The sequence below is a fragment of the Cuculus canorus genome, chromosome 4 (genome assembly GCF_017976375.1).
Source record: "Cuculus canorus isolate bCucCan1 chromosome 4, bCucCan1.pri, whole genome shotgun sequence".
In the NCBI taxonomy this organism is placed as follows: Eukaryota; Metazoa; Chordata; class Aves; order Cuculiformes; family Cuculidae; genus Cuculus; species Cuculus canorus.
The window spans coordinates 29,358,781-29,382,279 of record NC_071404.1 but is presented as its reverse complement, the minus strand read 5'-3'; the positions used below and the strand labels follow the sequence as shown (position 1 = coordinate 29,382,279).

The window sequence follows — 23,499 nt, the reverse complement described above, 5'->3', positions numbered from 1 at the left end:
GAACAAGAACAATGACATCTTATTTTCTGTGTCCTCAGATCAAGATCATTCATTAATACCAATTGTTAAGATTTTATGCAAGACTTGTGAAAAGGAAGACTGGGAATTCAAACTGTTGTACAGATGAAGTATTTTCTATTCATCTTTCTTAGTTATTATCCATCTTAACAGAGTCTTCATGAGCCTACAACACAGAATATACATAAACTTAAAAAATACAACCGAGGCAAAATTACTCCTGTAATGTTAAGAACGTAAGCTAGAAAAATATCATAAGTTCTGTCAAACTGGTTAATTTTTTAGCTCTAGAATGAGAAAAAAATTCAGTTGCTGCACTAAAACCAGTATATTGTTAGCACTGAACATGGCTCTTGGCACTATTCACTGAATTGCCAGAAAAGCCATCAGCCTATACTCTTCTAAAAAGAGGAAGAAATTCTGCTTAAAAAATTAATAGACTCCTCAGAATTTTATGTTCTGCAGAAATACAAATAAAGATCTCATCAGAGGCTATTACAAGCCAAATGGAAAATTGAGAGCCATTCAAACAAAGTGAAGACAGACTGAATACAACTAATAACCAGAGATCAAATGCACAAATAATTTCCATGAATTGGTTAATGCAGTTTATTATACTAAAAACCACACACAGGCATCTTTTCCTCAAAAACCTTTAAGAACATTTAAAAGTCATGATTAATGATTATATTATTTTAAGACAGAAGCTAATTTAATTGATGGTACCATGATGGAAGAAATATTCTTTTACAGTCCAGGTTGGCAAGTATCACTCAAAAGCTCAAAAAAAGTATTTTTCCCTGACCTTATCCACTAATACACATGACACAAAACAAGAAACAAAAAAAAAATTTCATAAACTTCCATTAATAGAAAAATTAAGACTCTCTTAACTCTTCACTCCATTGCCTTCTACTAACACAGCGTAGGAAAATATACTTGAAGCACCATCAATTACTTCTTCGGAGAAAGCAACAAGACTCTGAAATACGGAGTCATTTCTTGGAATGTAGGGACTAAACTTGAGTATGAGTGCAAGATGATTTAGTGTAGATCACATCACATCCCTACAACACGTTGTACTGCCACAAAGATCCACCTGGCCTAAACCTAAATATTCACGCTTGTATGTCAAAAGCAATCAAATGGCATTGGTTCAGCACTTTATCTAATGAGCTCAAAATTGCTTTCAGGATAAGTATACCATCCTACTAACTTACCGCTGGATTTATAGAAAACCATGTACGTTTTACTAAAGGAAAACAATGCCACATGTGCTCTGCTTGTGGAGTAAGGAATCAAACATGATAATACTGCCACATCTTAACATGCTGCAAATTAGATGAACTGTATAATAGCCCACAGCAGTGTAATATAAGTCGACTTGGTGTAAAAACTTCTTTTGCCACAGGCTAAACTAAGTCAAAATTGCTCTCCTTTATCACAAGTAAGAAGTACACAGTTAGATTGCTGGGGCTGAGCAGATGTACAGTCATCTTGCTAAGCCCTAGTGGAGATCGAGGCAGTCCAACTTCCCAAAGTTATGCAACAGAAGTTCAACACTTCAGAGTGATTTTTTTTTTTAAGATCACAAAACATGTCATTTTTTAACTACACTCGTATACCAGAACACAAACTCCAACTTTTAAAGCCTGTTAAACTCAAGCATCCATGTTCTTCTTCAAATTTAAATTGCTCCAACAGAACAATAAACTAAGCATACAAAAAAACCCCACATTTTTTTCTATAGCCAGTGATCTCCTAGGAGTATTTGAGAATTTTCTGCATTTGGCCCTCTGAATCGTTCCAGGACTTGTTCCTCAAAAAAGATTTGAATCAAAAGAGTGAATTAACTCAGAACAACAGACCTAACTTCAAAGTAAGATCCTTTTTCAAAGGGGCTTTTGGAGGATGTTTTATATTTGGAATACTTAAATTTTCTGGCAAGTAGTCCTGGTTTAATACTGGGTAAGAGCAGGTTATTTTCCTTCTTCTTCACTGAACCTAGGAGGGATGGCAGATTTTATTTTAGGAACAGCTTTGAAGATAAAGAACTGGAAACACCACAGTTAAAATTTAGGCCTGAAGAAACCAAATACACAGCTCTTAATTGTTATTTTCAAACCTACTCGAAGCACAGAAAGATGCTGAAGGAGATCTGAACAAGTGTATGCTATAAACCTGTCTGTAAATCACAAGACTAAAGCCAAACTGCTTGCTAGATCTGTAACACATGTGGATTTCTTTAACCTTTAAAAACTCAATAGGTAAAGGGTTTCATAAGAACACTCCAGTACACCTATGTGATATCCCTGCATGAAGCCCATTTGAGGGGGGTGAGGTGGGTTCCTTTCATGCTTTTAATAATACACAACTTAGATCACTTTTTCTGTACCACAATTACAATTAAAATAATCACTTTCTAAAAACTTGGAATGCATTACCTATATTATTTTATCAGAAAGGTTTTAATAGAGCTTAAAACCACATTGAGCATTAGTCTCACATTCCTCTCCTTTCTGTCCCGCCCTGCAGTAACGAAACATCACAAAATTGCCAGAGCAGCAGCATATTCTCTCTTAAGACATCCTATTTTTAAATTTATACACAAAAATCCATAATTATTTCATCTTTAAACCTCTTCCCCCTTCTGTTTTCTAGGCTGCACCATTTTGTGTATGACAATCACTGTAAAAAGACAGAGCTTGCAAGACAGCAAGAGTTTATAGTTTTAAAATAATCACAGAATCATAGAATGGTTTGGGTTGGAAGGGACCTTAAAGATCACCTGGTTCCAACCCCCCTGCCATGGGCAAGGACACGTCACACTAGACCAGCCTGCTTAAGGCCCCATCCAACCTGTCCCTGAACACTTCCAGAGGAGGGGCATCCACAACTTCTCTGGGCAACCTGTTTCAGTGTCTCACCACCCTCATCATGAAGAATCTCTTTCTAATGTCTAATCTAATCTTCCACTATTTAAAGTGATTCCCCTTGTAAAAACTCCCTCCCCAGCTTTCTTGTAGGCCATATTAAGGTACTGGAAGGCCACCGAAAGGTCTCCCCAGAGGCTTCTCTTCTCCTGGCTGAACAACCCTAACTCTCTCAGCCTGTCCTTATAGCAGAGGTGCTCCAGCCCTCGGATCATCTTCATGGCCCTCCTCTGCACCCATTCCAAGAGTTCTATATCCTCCTTATGTTGGGGATTCCAGAACAGGACACAATACTCCAGATGGGATCTCACGTGAGCGGAGGAGAATCGCCTCCCTCAACCTATTGGCCACGCTTCTTTTGATGCGGCTCAGTACACAGCTGGCCTTCTTGGTTGCAAGCATGCATTGACAGCTCATGTCAAGCTTTTCATCAACCAGTACCCCCAAGTCCTTCTTTGGAGGGCTGTTCTCAATCACATTGTCCCCCGGCCTGTATTAGAACTGCGGATTGCCCCAAACTAGATGAAGGACCTTGCACTTGGCCTTGTTAAACCTCATGAGGTTCACCACAAGCCCACTTCTCCAGCTTGTCCAGGACCCTCTGGATGACATAATCAGCAGCAACTGAAGAAACCATCCTCTTCTATGAGGATTTAAACCCTATAAAGTCCTACACAAAGCTGTAACACAGAAATAACGTTATGTCCTTGCTTATATGTAAGAGTATTAATAGAGAAACTTTTAAAAGATTCACTATGGAATAGCAAAATAACAAACAAACTGCTCAGCAAGATTTCAGAACAAGTCAAGCAAAAGAACATAAGGAACCAATGGAAAAATAAAGAGGAAAGGAGCTCTACCTTAAATCAATCCCTTTTTTATAGAAGTCCTTTACTTTCCTACTCCAACACTCCTTGAAGTCTCCCCATCTATTTTCATTTCTCACTGACCTTGCTAAATCCTTCTGAACTTAATTCCTTAAAAGACAACATTTGAGTAACTGTGCTACTTGTGCAAATGCCCATGATGCCCTCCCCCCAGTAAATTTCCCTAAGTATCAGATCTCAGTAAATATTCAGTAAATATCAATACCTTTCAAACCAGATCTAACAATGAGAAGAGGTCTCAAAGAGCTTTGATTTATCTAAGAATCACAGTCATAGAATGCAGGATAAAAACATCAGGTGTTAATAAGACCTCTGGCTGAAAGAAAGGATATAGCACAAATGCAATTCTTACCAGACCTTTGGGAATTCATACACACTGTGAGGTGAAAGGGGAATTAAAGTTTCCATTGCTGCTTTGACCTTAGACATTAGAGAATCCACCTTTTAACACAAACTCACAGTATACCATAGTTATAGTCCCAAAGTTTGTACAATGGTTTGTTAACATGCACCTTTCAACAGCATTAAGAGTACTTGATCACAGAAAACAGCTTCTCACGTCACACATTTTCAAGGACACAAGATCCAACATTTAGTCTTTATGTAACTATTTACTACTTGGGACTACTCTTACTAAGAAAGTAAAGGCAAAAGTTTGTTTCTGTCTTGCTGATATATTTATGAAAAAAGTAGAACACAAAATTCTGAAATTCTACACACACAGCCAAACATGCATGGAATGCACTGTCTTTAACTAATTATCAGCAAGCATTTGATGGTAATGCATCTCTTATATTTCACATCCCATGTACTGCAGGATATTTACCTGGTGGGGGTATTAGAGGTGGAGCAGTACTGACAGTTGGAGGGGGTGGGAGGAAAGGAGGTGGTGGAAGGTGGGTAGGTGGAGCTCCTGGAGGGAAAAATGGAGGTGGCTTGGTAAAATTGTCTACTTCAGGATTAGATCGTTCTGAAAGAACCTGTAAAATATCAAACTACAGTTACAATTGCCATTTCAAAAGGGTAGAAGGTATGTTTCCTCTCTCTCCAGTTACAACAGGAAAGTATTACTTATGCACCTTATGTCACAGTCAGACAGCTTAAGCTTTGTCTGCATCCCTATGTATAGTTCAGTGTCCCATACTTGCTCAATATCTCTGCGGGTCTAAGAGTAGCCAACAGGGAACAATAAATATAAGATCTGAGAAGGAATATAAGCCATCTGAATATGCCCCCTCTCCAAATTCTTAGACTTACACGTAGAGGAAAATATTGCAAATATCAATATGAGAACCACAAAAAATCCCAAGACACGTAATTACTTAAACACTGTCAGAAGATCGGCTGAAAAATTATGGCAGTGTTTTTCATATAAGCACTACAATCCACTGTTATTTTCCTAAAAATGATAATATAAAAATAATTAGTAAGTCAGCATGGTGATGCAGCTAGAGCACCAAGCAACCTTGATTCTTTTCCACAGGTAAGTCAGGAGAGAAAAACTGTATTCAATCTTAATGTATTTAGTTGCTTTCTTAAGATAATCTGAGCTCATAAAGATTAAAATCGTAAAGATCGATCTCACAATCTATGGTAAAATAACACAATAGAATAATAATTAAAAAAGAATAGTATCAACTATTTATTCCTTCACAAATTATTTTAAAAGACTGCACTTCTCAAACTGCATATGAAGAGGCTTTCACTTTCAGCATTAGTGTCTGGCAGGAACAGGGGAGAACAGGATAGGAAGTCTAAATATTTATCTTTGTCACTTAGTAAACAAAATGCTATCCCATGCAGACCTAGTAGAGCCAGTGCTGTCTCCTGGATTGCAAGTCTGCAATATTGCTTATTTCCTTTCAGTAAGTATACCAAAACATTAACTATTTTTTTTAAAGATATCAAGTATTTAATCTTAATATAATTCAATTAACTGCCCCAATTTTCTTCCTGAACATAAAACTTCTTCTGTATTAATCAATTCATACAGATTAAAGTGTTTTAATCAGAACCTTCTGGTAGAGCAAAAATGTCTATTAGTCAAAAATAAGTGTGTAAATCTGCAGTATAAAACCTGTATGTTGCTGTTTTCATTAGCACGCCGTCGTCCTTCCACCCTGCTGATAGTGATGGTTTGTCCAATTACATCTATTGTGCCAGATAAGCGCCTGCAACAGGAGACAAACCAGAATCAGCATGCAAAACTAGAAAAAATACCCAAATCAAACTAAACCAGAAAAATACGAGAATGCAGTCTTATGGACTTCCCTCATTCCAAACACCACAAGTTCCTTCTCCTGCATAAAACATAACAGATTGTTTCTGAATAACATTAAATGTGACAAATTTGCTGAAATACGTGAGTGTGTAAAACTAAACAATACAACAGTAGACTACTATAAGATGAAAGATGACTGTATCCCCATTCTCCTTCCACCTGCTACAAGATGATAAACCTACACTTCTGTCACTGATAAATGGTAAAAAAAAAAAGACAATAATACAGTGAGATCACAAAAAACCTCAGTAAGAAAAAAGTACATTAAACAACTTCTACAACAATCTAAAGGAAAACAGTTATAACTAGAAAAAAATTCTGAACTGCAAGAAACAATACTGGAGGACTCCATGGAAGATCAAATGAAGGTAGAAATAAATGCAAGTCAACCCTACCACATGTACTATTATATGGCAGCACATACTGAACAAAATGAGCCACCATCCCTCTTGTCTTGGACTTTTAATATCAAAGAGAAAGCATATAAAACAAGTAAGCATTGACTCTTAAATTAAACCTTGCATCAAACTCCAAGGAATCTCAGACCCGCCATTCATACTTCTGTTCCTCAGTTTCCCAAATGCAAAGTGTTTCTCTCAAACAATTCTAAAACATTTACATAGCTAAACGCTATGTTCACCTCGATTAAAAAAAAAATTGGCAACACAGCAGCACAAGACGCACCTCAGTCTCTCTTACAACCCAAACAGGTAACATGAGAACATAATGTAAATTAAGCAAACCTACCTTCAAAGTAGTTAGTAATGGATTTTTAGAGAAAGATGACAAGAAGAGCAACATATATACATATTCTTTCCCAGTTTCTCCCAAGTTAAAAAATTTAAGACCTCTCAAGTAACACTGCCATTGTGTTAAATAATCTCTGATTAACTTGAATTTGCACAATCTCTTCTGAACACTCTTGTACTCTTGATCTCCAGTGATGAGATCTGTTTCATGTACTTTTTGCCTGGCCATAGCATTTGGTGCCCTACAGCCCCTTCGTTAAGAAAACACACATACGTACATGAATTCCCTGTTCTCTGGCAGCACAGTACTTTTGGTACCTCAGTTACATCTCTTTTCAGCTGTCTCTTTCTGAGCTTGAACTAGTCTGTATCTCCTCTCACACAGAAATAACTCTATAACTTTCATTTTTTTTTTTTTACATTTTTGTGGACTCTTCCAGAAATTTTTACTATATACTTCTTTGGATGACTTAAACAGAACCAAAGATAATATTCAGGTCTCAATGCATCACTGCTTTATACACTATCATAATGACTTTTCCCATTTTGTTCCCCACTGCTAATGACAACTACAATCCCATTTTTTAATTCTGGCTAACACTAGAAATGGAATTGACATTTTGGGAAGTAGCAACGATGATTCCAGAATCTCTTCCTCAATGGGTAACAGGCAAATTACAGCCTATCACTACATACAGAGAAAATTAGGGTTGATTTTTTTTTCCACTTCATGCCCCAAACCCTGCCACCTTTATCCTCATATAGTTACAATTCCATATAAATGATTTTCACTAATAAAGCTAAATTGACTTTGAATCACCTGCATTAGTAAAACAAAGCAACAGCGTTTGATTCTGCTGAAAACAGCTACAGAAGTTTCCTTAAAGACATGCCTGCTGACCATTGTGAAAAATATTGTTAAATATAAATACATCATAGATGCATACAACATATCTGTACCATTCTATAATACTATGAATTTTTAATAATCTTTCCTTTTAATTCTGTAAACAAATGCTTATCCTTCTTTCCCCAGGCTATAGATGCAAGCTGTTGAGGTCTCCATACCAAAGAACTATCAGAACAAAACTTCATAATCATCTTTGGATAAGGTAGCTACTGTCATAGCCAGTAGTTTGGACAGCCCTTCACTCCTTTCCTCCATGAGTTTGGAATGAAGGCCAAACTTGAATCTCAAGTCCCTGTTAAACTGACTTCAGTATTATTGCCCACAATAAAAGGCATAAGTAAATATAAGACCAGTATCAGCAGTAAGATAATAAATCTTCTGTTTCTATTTACTTGCCCTCATTAGGTCCTGGATAAGGGTCAATATGATTTATGAAATCTATTATTCTGAAAGAACCTTCAGCCTTAAACAAAATATTCGTTTTGCTGGAAGAGATCTCTCTTCAGTGTCTGAAGGCTATTTTGTTCAAATTTTCACACTTGAATGACGTAGAGTATATTTTCCTCCTAACTCTAGGGAAAAACTGCTGCCTCCTTTAAGCAGACAGGGATTGGAAAAAAGATTGAGAACTGGTCTTTGGACTTAAAATGGCAAAAAAGAACAGAAATAAAACAAGTAATTGTGACTCTTAATAATAAAAAAGTAATTAATCTTAAATAATATTACCCCAAAAATTCCATTAATAAATCTTTTTTCCCCTCGAGTTTTTCACTTATTAAGTTGTGTTAACAGCAAGCTGCTGTATTTCTGCAAACAAGGTGGATGTCAGCCTTGGTCTGCTGAACAAAATACAGCACTAATAACTGCACAGATCTAAATTTCTCCCTTAATTTAAATTTTTTCTTCAAATGTATTTTAAAATTCCCAGATGCAGAAGTCAGATAAGAAGTAAAGAATATATTGTTCCTACCTATACTCATATTTCTCAGAGTCACTAGAGGGACAATTATTCTTCAGTGCCCTTTGTCTCAGTCTTTAATAGTAAGGTCAAGTGTTCTACAGGTACTCAGCCTCTTGAGCCAGAACACAGGGAGGGAGAGCAGAACAAAGCTCCAACAATCCAAGAGGAAATGGTTAGATCTGCTCGGCCAGTTAGACATTCACAAGTCTATGGGGCTGGATAGGATCCACACAAGTGTATTGAGGAGCTGGTGGAGGTGCTCACCAAAGTCCTTTCCATCACCAACCAGCAGTCCTGGATAACTGGGAAAGTTCCACTTGACTGGAGCAAACGTTACACCCATCTGCAAGAAGAGCAGGAGGGAGGATCCAGGCAAATACAGGCATCTCTGCCAGTCTGACTTCGGTGTCAGGAAATGTCATGGAGCAGGTCATCTTGAGTAATATCACACAGCACACAAGTCAACCAGGTGATCAGGCACAGTCAGCATGGGTTTATCAAAGGCAGGTCCTGCCAAACTAACTTGATCTCTTTCTATGACAAGGTTACCCACTTCGTGGATGAGGGAAAGGCTGTAGATATAGTGTACATGAACTTTAGTAAAGCCTTTGACACCATTTACGCACAGTGTTCTGCTTGAGAAAATGGCTGCCACCGGCCTGGACAGGCACACCCTCTGTTGGGTAAAAAAAAGTCTGGATGGCCAGGCCCAATTCACCAGACTGGTGGTGAATGGAGTTAAATCCAGTTGGAGGCCGGTCACAAGTGGTGTTTTCCGGGGCTCAGTTCTGGGTCCAGTTCTGTTCAATATCTTTACTGATGCTCTGGATGAGGGGATTCAGTGTAGCCCAGTAAATTTGCAGATAACACTAAGCTGGGAGGAAGTGCTGATCTGCTTAGGGGTACAGAGGCTCTATAGAGGGATCTGGACAGGCTGGATTGATGGACAGAGACCAATGGGATAAGGTTCAACAAAGTCAAGTGCCGAGTCCTGCACCTGCAACATGACAACCCCATGCAGCAGTACAGACATGGGGAAGAGTGGCTAAAAAGTTGCCTGGCAGAGAAGGACCTGAGGGTGTTGGTTGATAGCTGGCTGAACATGCCAGGAGTGTGCCCAGGTGGCCAAGAAGGCCAGTGGCATCTTGGCCTGTATCAGAAACAGTGTGGCCAGTAGGACCAGGAAAGTGGTTGTAGCCCTGTACTCAGCACTGGTGAGGCTACATATCAAATACTGTGTTCAGTTTTCAGCCCCTTATTACAAGGACATTGAGGTCCTGGAGCATGTCCAGAGAAGGGCAACAAAGCCAGTGAAGGAGATGGAGAAGAAGTCTTATGAGGAGCTGCTGAGGGAACTGGGATTGTTTAGTCTAGAGAAAAGGAGGCTGAAGGGAGACCTTATCACTGTCTTATCACAACTACCTGAAGGGAGATTGTAGCGAGGTGGATGCTGGTCTCTTCTCCCAAGTGACAGGCAACAGGACAAGAGGAAATGGGCTCAAGTTGCACCAAGGGAAGTTAAGGTTAGATATCTGGAAAAATTTCTTCACAAAAAAGGTTATCAGGCACTGGAACAGGCTGCCCAGGGAGTTGGTTAGGTCACCATACCTGGAGGTATTTAAAAGACGGGTAGATTAAATCCTCAGAGATATGGTTTAGTGTTGGACAGATATGGTCAGACTCGATAATCTCAAAGGTCTTTTCCAACCAAGCGACTCTATGATTTAATTTCAACTTTCCCTCACCCATCCTCTGTATCTGCTTAACAAGGTTCATTATCATTTTTTTGCAATGATTAAAACCTCAAAATCTGTGACTTAAAATCATTAAAATAAGCTAGCTGTGTCGGACTTTACCTATTCATGAAATGATTTAGATCACTTTCAGTAAAGCTTTAATACTGGACAAGATGTGTATTTCTTTCTAATCTTGTGTTTCACTCTCGGGATAGACTGCCTTCAGAAGTACTTACAGGAAAACACAGTGCTCTTGTAAAGTAAAGATATGCTTCTTATGGGCCTGTTATTTCTAATTATTTCAGAGAGTCCATGTGTTGGTGCCACATTCTAAGAGAAAACAATACTAACCTGAAGTAGGAGAAAGGTGAGATTTTTCTATGGGCACACTAAGAAGAACCACATACAGCAAGGCTGCAATCACACTTCGTTAGGGATGCTGACAAACATGTCAAAAGCCTTAACACAGGATCTCATTTTCATCCTCATTGAAAGACCTCAAAGATCTTGTGCCTACTTTCTGATCCAGACCAACTATTTTCTTGTCCTTTCTATACTTTTACAAAGTGATAAAGCTACAGAAACAAACTCAATAAGGCTTAGCTATCTCTCTTAATTTTTTTTTAAAAGGTGCACCTTACTTAGAAAAAGTCTTAATACTGCATTTAAATTTTCAGTGGTTTTCAGTGATTTCAGTTCACAATGCCTAGCAAGTTATTCCAGTCCCCAGTGGAGATAATGTGTGAATTTTAAATGCAAATGTAACACACCAAAGTTTCCAATCTATTAAGCTTATGCCCATTAGAAGTTGCTCATACCATAAAACTCTTAATTCACACGCATGTACTCATATAGTTAGGAGAGGTACCTTTAAAACCCAAAGAGCATCTGAAATTGTAGCCATGTAGCTGTCAATTGCAACTTTCTGTTTTTAAACTTTGCAAAGCAGAACAAAAAGGCTACACTGAGAATAAAGACATGATGGTATTCCATTGGATACAAACACTAAAATTTAAAGCATAATCAAGCTCTGAAAATCCTCAATGAATCAACCACAGGGGAACACACTGGAAGTAAAGAAGGATTCCAGGCACCAGACTAGAAAATAATACGACAAGGATCTTAACGTCATTACCAAAATCTTGTATCCGTAGCAATGGGAAACCACTATTTTGAGGATAGGAAGGATCTAAAGTTTAGTGAACTTCCCTGCTTGCAGCCCCAAAACAAACGAAACCCAGAAACTCAGATTACAGACAATTTATAACTTTAGTATTCCTATGCAGATAGAATAAAACCTACCTGCTCTGTAGCCCACGGCTGACTTCTAAGAGAGATTAATAACCATTATTCACTTAGGTCAACTCCATTAGAAAATGGGCTATAAAATTACATTGCTAACGGATGAGAGAAACAAAGTTATACCTGTGTCACACCTGTAAAAGAAACCATAGGAAAGAAATCTGACAATAGCTATCAATAGGAAGATACATAGCAAAATAAAAGAAAGACTGGGAAAAACCTTCAGGAAATTTCAGAAAAGAAATTCAAAGAAAGAAAGAAAAAAGATACCAAAACTTCTAATTTCAGAAGAGAAGTTCCCGAATATTTTTCTAACTAGCGGACTGTTAACAACATTAATACAAATAACAGTGAGAACTGCTGGAAGCTGGAATACAGGCTCCAAGTTCTGCCAGACTGATGGCTCTAACCTCAACTGCTCAAATACCTAGACTCCAATGGAGCCGAAAAGATACAGCAGACACCAGAGCACGATCAGTTAGATCTCCCAGACATAACCTAAAGTTCCTTGGCAGACTGCATACTGAGGATGATCCAGATGCCCTTCCTCTGAGCTTTTCAATATCTGGGTTTAGAACTTCTTCCTGGATTTTAAAGCAAGCTCATTAAGCACAGCAACTTGGAGGAAAAAAACGAACTACAATAGTACAGGAGTCTCTGAAAACACATCTGCAAACTGAAATGGTATATATTACACAGCAGCTTCTCCAAGGTTAACACAAGTTTAAGACGTTCTCTGATCTTCTAACATTCCATCCTAGAAGTCAGACTATTCCAGTCTAAGTCTTGAAATAATCAAGACCTGCTTTCCTAATCCTCCCCAGTGGTCTTGCAGAAACATATTTCCAGTACTGCCACAATTTTTCTGGGTTGTTATTATTTTGCTTTCAGTAACTAAATAGGATACATGGGTATCATAAAACAATTGGTAAACCACCTGTGTTTCACCGACAATAAAAAAAAAGGATGGACAAATAAATTTTTTTAAAACAACAAAACTTTGCCTCCAGTCTTCACTCTGACAGCTCATCTCGTTTCAGAGTTCTAGGATATTTGTTCCCCTCTGCCACACTGGTATCTTCTCTAATTACCAAACCTCTTATTCTAGAAAATACATTTTACCTAGCTTTAGTCTTTGTGTATGATAGATGACTCTCCTACAGCAATAAATCCCTCCTCAGGTGATCACCTGCTTGTCTCGCTCCAGTTTTACAGGGCTTCCACTTGGAAGTGATGTACTTCAAATTAAGACTCTACTTCTCCTGCACTGCTTGCACACTGCCAGCAACCCTTGAAATAAATATTGAAAACATAGGCTATGTACAATAATGCATGAGTGCTGGACATTAAAGTGGTATATACATTGACCATACCACAATAATACCAATTTTGGCTTGGGAAGCAGCCCAAATACAACACTGCACTATCAAAGGAAGCAAATCTGGATTACCAGTTGGTTGCTAGACATCAGTTTTACTGAAATAAACAGGGCTTTCACTTAATTTTTCTAGAGTCTGAAGAGTACGCCTATGCCTTACTCATTCTCACTGAGTTGGTGCTTTGTAATTTTTTTATTAATATTTTATAGTGGGACATCCATTGTTCTTTCCAAACAGCTGCTAAGAGATTCAATTTTTGTAATGATGAAAGAGTTCAGGAATGTGCCATCATACCTTAAAATCAAAAAATTATTTATTCTCAAGGCTGCAGTAATGATTTCATTAAGTACTCCGTCAGAAGAGTTTTGAGATTGAACGAGAAGGCTTATGTTCACTTGCAAATGGAGCAGCACATGACATCACTGTCATAAAGGTAATCTTCACAAAGGCAAGAGAGGCATCTAATTGTCCAGTAATTAGCAGTTCAGCAGTCTGTAAAAGCGGCAAATCTAAAGTCTTGGATCTTAAGTCACAGCAAGCTTGCACGTGGGAAAATTGCAAAGACTCTGCAGCCATTATCTAGCTTAATGGTAAGATGTTAAGCAGGCGTTACTAGGTTTCTGTGTCAGTGCTGCATGCAGATAAAAGAAAGGGCTTAGGTTTGTCCCTATACCATCAGGACACCTGGGATACAGATGCATTCCCAACAGATACACCCAAACATAAAAAGGCAATCCACACATGTGTGGGATGCATATGAACCCACAGCAGAGTTCATACAAAGTGTAGCTTGAAAGGAACATTCCAGCAACTCAGTGAGTGATTTCACTCTGATTAGAGAATGGTTATTTACGAGCTATTCGCACGATGAATACCACCCTCCATGGAGATTTAATTCAGAAAGATAACTCAATCTCATTTGGCAAGTTGAGCTTATTTAGGTTCTACGGAGCAAAGAGAAAGGGGGAAGAGAAAACAAAAAAAAACCACAAACAAACCAAATTATTTTCCAAATACACAGCTTCAGAAATCACCTCTTATCACCAACACAAGTAACATAAGTAATGAATTACTTTCTGAAAAAAAACAGACTTTTCAGAATTCAGAAATCGTCTAACTACTGGATGCCACATTTATTCACTAGACATAGCCTGCTAAAAAATTACAGAATGATAGCATAGTTTAAAATCTGTACTGTATTTGTTTCTGTGTCCCTTCTTGTCTTCCTGATCTGTTTTATGCTTTAAGAGGGACCTGGACAAGCTGTGAAGTTGGCTTGTGTGAATCTCATGAGGTTCACCAAGGCCAAGTGCACAGTCCTACAATCTGCAGGTTGAGGCAATTCGCAGTTTCAATAACACGATGGACAACGTGATTGAGAGCAGCCCTACAGACAGGGACTTGGGGATTATGGTTAATGAGAAACTCAAAATGGAACCAAATGATCTTTAACGTCCTTTCCAACCCAAACCATTCTATGATGCCATGAGTCTCCTCCTCTTGATGAAAGCCTCAACTTTTCTGAGCTCACTTAACCACTGATAGATATAATTAAAAAGTGGACAGACTTAATACAGCCATCACCAACATATGAAATATACATATTTTCAAGATAACATCTGAGATTCATTGTTTAGTCTTGTATGGGTAGTCCATAGAATAAGAGAAACTTGTATTTTTACATAGCAATGACATATCACAAACCCATTTTCTACAAAAATTCTGTTTACAGAAAGGCCCAAACACAGGCAAAGCTGAAAATTGGCCCATCTAATTAAAAGGCTAATTTCTCTGAAAACAACCCCCATTTTAAATGCAACATACTCCTTAGTAATAATCCCAAAAAACATAAAAGGAAGTTAAAAAACCATGAGCTCCTGACAGAACAAAGTTCTGAGATAAAGACCTAGTCAAGATTTTATTGGAATGAGAAAATAACATTTTTGCATCCAGCTTGTAAAGCTTATTCCTTTGCTACTAAAGAAATACTACCTAGCAGTCCTTTAAAAATAAGGAAAGTTTCAGACTACAAACCAGCAAGATACCTCTATAACCTGGCTGGCTTGAAGAAGTTTGCAATACGTTAAATCCTCTACATGTTCTAGAAAGGACTACACTCAAAAGAGATTCCTTCAGTTTTTTTACCTTAATTGTGACTATGCACACAATGAATCTTTAATTAACTACCTCTAGAGAATAAACATTCTATTTTATACCATATTGCTTGTATATGATGTGCATTTACAAAACTGTTTCCATTATGTTAAGTCCTCTGTCAGGCTTGCAGAACACTTTTTGATATTCAACAGCCCTAAATATCAAGGAATCAAGATGAGAATTTCTGGTGTAATTTATAAGCAAATAACAGCACAGCTATGATTAAGACAGCCACTGTTTATAAATTCAAGTAAAATTTCTCACACAGCCATGTTGTACGAACAAGCACTGAACTTTTCTTTGATTTAAATATTAGGATCCAATTCTAGTGAAGAAGTAACTTTCATTTGCTGGTGCTTTCTTGTTTCTATTTTTCAAACTACAGCCTCCATATTGGTAATGAGCAATATTCTTGCTAAATCCCAGAGAATGGCTTTTTTTGAGAATTTCAACTGTAATCATATAAAAAAATCTATTGTACTCAAACTAAAAACATACAAACAGTAGGCACAAAATCACTTTAATGTTTGTTTACAAGCAAATGGAAAAAAGCAAAACCCTGCCATCTGTCCTCAGACTTCCCAGTAAAGAGAAACACAGCACTAGAGACAAGTCATAGATGGTAATCCTTAACTCTTGATGGAAGTGTACAATGTGCTCTACTTCCCTTGCAATCATTCATAAGACAATGGCTTTCCATTTGTGCAAAATCAAAAGCATTATACAAGATCACTTGATCACTAAAGCAATGCCGAAGAGTAGATTCGTTGTAAGCCAAGTACCAGGTATCAAACAGAAGTAGCTTAGAATTAAAAAGACAGAACCTACTAAAGCCTGGGGCAGAGAGAAGGAGAAGAAACACTAGTAAGGAAATATTTCTCTCGTTTCAAAGAAAGGATAGTGAAATATTAAAATACGGAGAAGGCAAAACTACCTTGCAGGAAAGAGACTGGGTTCCAGAAATCCTCCAGTTGTTGAATTCATAGCTGTCTGATTCTGTTTTGTTTAACTGAAAAGGTGTGTTAGCTAATACCCACACTTACAGAACTAAAGACACTAGCTAGACATTTCATTGGCCAATCTATTCTACACAGAAAAGATATGATGTCATACATCAACACCTGGATTTGTATAGCTGCCTCATTATTTGGTTCTGCTGCTTTTTCTTCCTCGTTCCTTCTACCTTCTCTTTCCTGAAAAGCCAAGCACAGCAATCATGTATAACAGTGACTGAAGGCTAAAAGTGACTAGGATCACTTTCCCCCTCATTTCTACCCGCTAGAGAAATACATTTGCTTTCTTCCTACAAAAATCATGAACTTCAAATACATAGAGGAAACAGTATAAAAAGTTTTTTGGTCTTGAGTTACAACTATCTGACCGACCTGTTTGTTGGGATTCCTGATTTGAATAAGGCAGGAGGAGATGTGAAATCAGCTTTGGTCGACTGTACTGCCAACTCTTTCTCCAAATTTCCAGTTCTGCCCTGCTGTACCTTCAAAATAATGTTTTATTATTAGTTTAACCTCAGAAGCGTAGTAGGCCCAACACAGCACATAGCCAAAACAAAAAGAAAGTAAGTCCAACTTTAATTAAGTTTTAAAAAGAACTGTCACCTTTGCATAGCTAATAAGTTTCCATATTTTAAAGGATATATTACTTAAGCACTATACAAGAAGCAATATGCCAGAGAACAATTTTTACAGAAGATCAGAGAGTTTTAATATTTATTTTCCAAGCATTTGATTTGAATATGAACAACAGACCAAACTGATTTTCTCGTATTATTTCCTGTATGAGCAAAGTAACATCTTAATTTTTAAAAGTAAAATTATTACTAAAAAAATGGTCTTTATAATTTTAACAGTGATATCTAACAAGTCTGCTACCTAATAACAAACCATGACACAAGAAATAGTCTGCTCTCCATCTGCTTTACTGAACACGAGATCTACTAACTACTTAATTTCTGAGACATACCAGGAAGTCACCTCATACTTTGGGTTATGCCAACTTTAAAAGATTTTTCTTTAGTTCGGATTAAACACTTCAATTCTGAAGTACTGCAAAATTCCAGAGACACATTATTAAAGCTACACCAAATCTTTTGCGCAAGTACTTCAAGTAATGTTTCACTTTAGCAGCACATTATACATGAAAGGAAAACCTACATGGGTTAGCGTTAAAGACAAACTTGTACTGACTCAGTTTTTAAAGACACTCCCACTGTATCAGCCACATAGCTACATCACTCTACAGAGGCAATTAGCCAAAAAGGCATTAATCACTAATCTTAAAGGTCAAAATTAAAATTGACAGTGACCATTTTTAACAATATAAAAAAAAAAAAAAATTCCTAAAACCGCAAAGCACTTTCCATTTATTTAACCTGGATGCTTGCATACCAGGGATTTTTGATAACTAACAGTTTCCTGAGTAGCTATACATGCTAACTACTGTACGAGAATCTGGCTAGTTCACTAACGGTATAACTTCATACAGGCTCTGATCTCACAGTTTCTTGTCGGCAAGTGAACTACTAAGCTTTTGTAGAATCTGACTTCTAAACACACGCACCTCTTTCCCCACTGCACAAAAATGCACATAAACAGTTAAGATTCCTTAAAAATTGAATTATATTCTAGTATCTTGAAATATGAAAAAAAAAATACTAAAAAGTGGTAGCTTAGTTTAAGTATTTATCTGAAAAAAATCTGTAAGACTTAATATTAACCCATGAGTAACTGGAAAATGTAGGAGATAAAGTCTTGCCAGTTGCAGATTAATCCAAATATATCACGTAAATTACATGAGACTATTTCAGAAGAGTGGAAAAAAAAATAATGACAATGAGTAACAATTTTATGTACACTTCTTGTAAAAGACACGGCAAACTCTGTCTTACTTCAGGTTCTTAAAATGCAATTATCATGTACTGTCCTCTACTGTCTTGTCACTGGACCCCCAGAGAGTCAATATTGAGAGAGAAATAGGGGACACTTTAGTTTGGAATATTTAGCTTTCTTCCTTCCAGGCAACAGGTCAGAGTAGTTTGAGTGTAGTCAAACTGCAACAGAAAATCATAACCCCCACTGACCACCATTTCCATCATTGAATAACACTATTATAAAGACAAATGAGGAAGGTAAAAAGCTCTGGAGACCTTCTGATCTGTTCATGCTAACATAAAGTCAAAGTGACTCAATACCACCAAGCAGCATCTGAGGGGAACCAAAAATGCCTGTGCGCAGTTGACACTTTTGCCACAGGAGTACACAAAAGAAAGCAATAAACAGTTCAAGGAAACTTTAATGACAGTTCAAAAAACAACTGCATATTGAAAATAAACAAAACAACCTTTGTATTTTAATTTTGACTTTAGTATCAAACAAGAGAGTAATCATAGTATCATAGAACAGTTTGGAATGGAAGGGACCCTTAAAGGTCTAGTCCAACCCCTAGTGTAAATGTGAAAACAAGAAGTTGGAAAAAAAATGTTTAATCCTTAAGATAAATCCTGTCATATAGATTTTTTCTGCTCTCTCAAAACCAGCATTTCTAAGCAGAAAAATATTATATATAACTTGATTTATTGTTATCCAGTTGCAAAAGAACAACAGAAAAATATGGAAGATTGATTTTCACATCTCAGAGCCGCCAAGGATAAGTGTTACAAAAGAGCTACAAGATCACAGAAAAAATAAACATGGCATAACCTACAAAAGCTTCCCCAGGTACATCTGCAGAAATTCTGTCATGTGGACAAACAAATGCACTACAACTAAAAATAAACCATCACATAAAGAAAAATTAGTTTCACTGGGAAATATGTTAGTCCATCAGGCCACTAGCTCACATGCTTGCACAAAGGTGATGAACAAAGCAACAGTTTTGAATTGGCATTTTGTAACATATGCAGAAAGTCACTGATGTAAGATGAGAATTTCAGATAATGGCTATGTCTATTTCAGTTCTGTCAGTCTGTGGTGGCGTGAGAAGCAATATTCAACAAAAATGAGAGCAACCAACAAATGTTTACTAAAATTCACCTTAAAAAGATGGTATCTGCCATCGAGAATCTCTGCACTTGGTCTTACTTCCATAGCATTGTCTTCAGCCTAAGTTAAATAACACATTGCCCATTAAGATACCATACAACTCTTAAGTGATGGGCCACAAATCTGAACTATGGTAAAGATGCGATCTAGTTGTAAGCTAGTCTGTCACACTATCCACACAAACTGCCAGTGAAGCAACACAGGAATACTCTAGGCTCGGGGTGCGGACTCAGGTGTAAACTCTAACACACACGCACACACTGAACTGGGCAGAGTGAGCTTATGACATACAAGCAGCTTTACAGGGAAAAAAAGCATATAGAACACCACAAAAGTTGTACTAATTACCATAATTTTATTTGTGGTTGAGGTAACTGGTAAAATTTCAAGACCCATTCGTATTCTCTTTTGTTTTTCACAGTAAGCTTTCCAGGTATCTTCATTGAACCCATAGTTGAAATAATCAGAGAGATCAGCCCCTTTAAATAGAAAAAACACAGGGTTTTAGAACATTATGAAGTTAATCTTTTCTTCACCAAATGTACATACATCTCTGTTTACAACACGAAAACAGATTAGGTATTGATCTAAAAACATACTACATAAATGTACAGTACAGTCCTATGTAAGTAAACACAGAGTATTCATGGCTAAGACTATAAAAACATTAAAATTTAGTCAGAAAGAGTATGTCGTCTAACATCTTGTCTCAGGGATCAAGACCAGATACTTGGAGGATATCACAGGACATACGTTTGCTGTATGTTCAGTGAAGAGCAACTCCTTTTTGCTTGTTCTGTATTCGACTCTTCATTTTGTTTTGACGCCTAGTTTAATTTAATACCATGAAGTACTTTTATTGTAAAAGACAACGGAAACAAGAAGCAGTTACGATTACAAAAAATGGAATGTTTCTGATTTAAGCTAAATTAGATTTAAGTCTCATTTAGGTAATTGTATTTTTTTAAAAGTTAGACAGAATGCCCCTCTGATACGGTATTTTCCTTCAGTGTTTCTCCAGACAATGTTCATGCTTTGAAGATGATAACATCTTGTGTGAAGTATCATATGTGCTGAACAGATATCTCTTCTTCTGTAATCACTTCTGTTTCCAGTGTTTCCCTATCTCAAATGCAAGGTCAGAGAGAGAGCTGGAACCACCTCCAAATCAGCAAGAGTTTTGACTGTTGCAAAGTCCATAGTAACACTAAAATTAGACCTCAGTAAGTAGTAGAATATGTATGAATTTCTGGAAAAATGTATACATATGCATGTAAATATTCGGTAACCAGCTTTTGTCTCGTTGCACATGGTTGACGGAGATCATTCCCTCATGTTGCACAGGCCTAATAAAGGATGCTTGTTTTCTAAAATTCCAAAGAGAGTCTTAGAGACTTTATTTGCTAGCATTGTCAGTATCAACAGATCACATATAACTAAAATCCACAGAATATATTTCAAATAGCAAACAGTTCAAACATCAGAATATTATCAAAGATGTCATTTTTCTATTCTGTAGACACTACTTGCACTGGCAAAGAAACATACAAACCCTAGAAAAAAACTATACACAGCAGCAAGACCTACTGCCACTAAGAAAACCCAGCTAACCCTGGTATAGAATCATAGAATCATCAGGTTGGAAAAGACCTTAGAGATCATCATCTCCAACCGTGCCTGTCTACTACTACATCATGTCCCCAAGCACCCCATCTACCTGCCTTTTAAACACCTCCAGGGACGGCGACACAGTCATCTCCCTGGGCAGTCTGTTGCAGTCCTCAATAAACCTTTCTGTGAAGAAATTTTTCCAATCTAAACTTCCCCTGATGCAGCTTAAGGCCATTCTCTCTTGTCCTATCACTTAGGAGAAGAGACTAACACCCACCTTCCTGCAACCTCCTTTTAGGTAGTTGTAGAAAGCAATAAGATCCCCTCCAGCCTCCTGTTCTCCAGGCTAAACAACCCCACTTCCCTCATCCGCTCCTTGTAAGACTTGTTTTCCAGCCCCTTCACCAGTTTTGTCACTTTTCTCTGGACACACTCCAGGACCTCAATGTATTTCTTGTAGTGAGAGGTCCAAAACTGAACACAGTATTTGAGCGGTGGCCACATCAGTGGAGAGTATACAGGGAAAATCACTTCCCTAGTCCAGCTGGCCACACTGTTTCTGATACAAGTCAAGTTGCCATTGGCCTTCTTGGCCAGCTGAGCACAATGCTGGCTCATGTTCAGCTGGCTGTCAACCAACACCCCCACGTCCTTCTGTGCCAGACAGCTCTCAAGCCATTCTTCCCCAAGATTGTAGCGCTACATGTGTTTTTTGTGTCCCAAGTGCAGGACTCTGTACTTGGCCTTGTTAAACCTCATTCCACTGGCCTCAGCCCATCAATCCAACCTGCTCAGATCCCTCTGTAGAGCTTCCCTACCCTCCAACAGATAGACACTTTCTCCCAGTTTAGTGTCATCTGCAAACTTGCTAAGCATGCATTTGATCCCCTCATCCAGGTCATTGATAAAGATATTAAACAGGACAGGACTTAGCACCAAGCCCTAGAGAACACTAGTGGTGACCAGCCTCCAGATGGATTTAACTCCATTTACCACCACTACTTGGGCTCAGCCATCTTTTAACCCAGCAGAGGGTACGCTTGTCCAGGTAAGTGTTAGACAAGTCTGGCCAATACACTTGAGCCAACCGAATAATACACACAGGAGACTTAGAGAAAACCCATGTGGTACCAGCTGCTTCTTCAAAGCTTATGGATGACTATGTGTGAACACAAAGAAGCACAAGCAGCTTCTTCATGCTCAAGCACCATTCTTCATGCTCAAACCTGCTAGAACTACTTTCCATTCTGCTTTACCTTCTGCCCTATGGCACAGACCAATGGCAGTAATCTCCAAAGAAATACAGACTTCCAAGGAGAGTTCAGGATATGAATGTATTTTAAAAAAAATAAAGGACATGTCAGACAGTCTCTTTTTGCTGACATATGTGCGAGATGTATACTAAGAAACATCACAGGGACAGCACAAAGGCAACACTTAACTTTCAAAGTTACACTGTACAGTATCGTACAGCATCGTACAGCTACAGGGTAGATAGCATCTACATGCAGTAAACAAGAATCATTATTAAAATAACCTACTAAACACCTACATATCAGTTAATGTAAACAAGAGCATTACCTGGCTTTCTCCAAGGTTTATCTTCAAAAGAATCTAAATCTACTTCCAGAAGTGGCACACCATTAATACTCCCTGGCGCCTCTAGATCCACCCCTTTAACTTTTGCACCTGTGAAGAAAAGTTAGAAAGTTACATCCTTCCATCACTACCAAAGGAGTTTTAACAACTGTAATATGCTTGAAATAAATTTAGATCTGACATTTTATTTCTATCGAGAAGTTTTGGAAGTGAAAATTATTTCCTTCATCCAAAACAATCAAACATTTTTTTTTGCATTTTTACTAATATTACTGTGAAATATTTCTTACCAGAAGATGGATAAGCTCGTCCTCCTGTCTTAATATTGAGATTCACAGGTGCCGCTCCATAGCTTAAAGAAATCAACAAAATTGAATTAGATAAAGAAAAGTAAAACAGAAGAAAACACAAAACAAGAGTTAGCTAGATCCAGAAACAAAATGGACCCAGGCTCAATCACCGTCCTGAATCTCTAGCTTTCCAAGCTGGTAACACTGTAGAAGTAAAAGAGATCAGCCTAGGAGGAAGAGAGTGTACCTTTCTATGCTCAGTAGCAAGTTCTCCAACTAATAAACAGTTGTGAAGCAAGTCCCAGCCATTCCTCCTGAGTAGAAAGGATAAAGACCTTGATAGAAACAAGAATGGACAGAACCAGAAGAAGAGAGAAAGGAAAAATGCAGTTCATTTAGGGATACAGATGACATTTTGGGGATTAGAGTAAAAACAAAATTTAAAAAAAAAAAAAAGAAAGAAAGGGTTTAGACAGATACTTTTCTCTTTTCATAGTTATTTTGTTTAACCTGTAGAGAAGTGGAAAACACCAGCTCCTCTCTTAAATGATTGAAAGGCTGCCTGTTTCAATGTACTTCTAGCAATCACCTCTCCTTATGACCGAAAGAAAAGTATGTAACATTTCAC

The 23,499-nt window shown here is 37.7% G+C and overlaps 1 protein-coding gene across 6 annotated transcripts in view; it reads right to left on the bottom strand.

The window, feature by feature from the left end:
* FIP1L1 (factor interacting with PAPOLA and CPSF1) overlaps positions 1-23,499 on the bottom strand; it is a 43,467-nt gene that overhangs the window by 12,452 nt on the left and 7,516 nt on the right. For 4 of the 6 annotated variants that reach the window (XM_054066001.1, XM_054065996.1, XM_054065998.1 and 1 more), the window contains exons 5-11: positions 22,872-22,933; positions 22,564-22,671; positions 19,720-19,850; positions 19,363-19,431; positions 16,699-16,808; positions 5,916-6,009; positions 4,665-4,818 (exon numbers count right to left, since the gene is read on the bottom strand). In XM_054066001.1, the coding sequence (XP_053921976.1) occupies positions 4,665-4,818; positions 5,916-6,009; positions 16,699-16,808; positions 19,363-19,431; positions 19,720-19,767 (475 nt within the window). In that variant the 5' untranslated portion in view covers positions 19,768-19,850; positions 22,564-22,671; positions 22,872-22,933. The remainder of the gene's footprint in view (positions 1-4,664; positions 4,819-5,915; positions 6,010-16,698; positions 16,809-19,362; positions 19,432-19,719; positions 19,851-22,563; positions 22,672-22,871; positions 22,934-23,499) is intronic. The other 2 variants (XM_054065999.1, XM_054066000.1) reach the window with 1 other exon arrangement.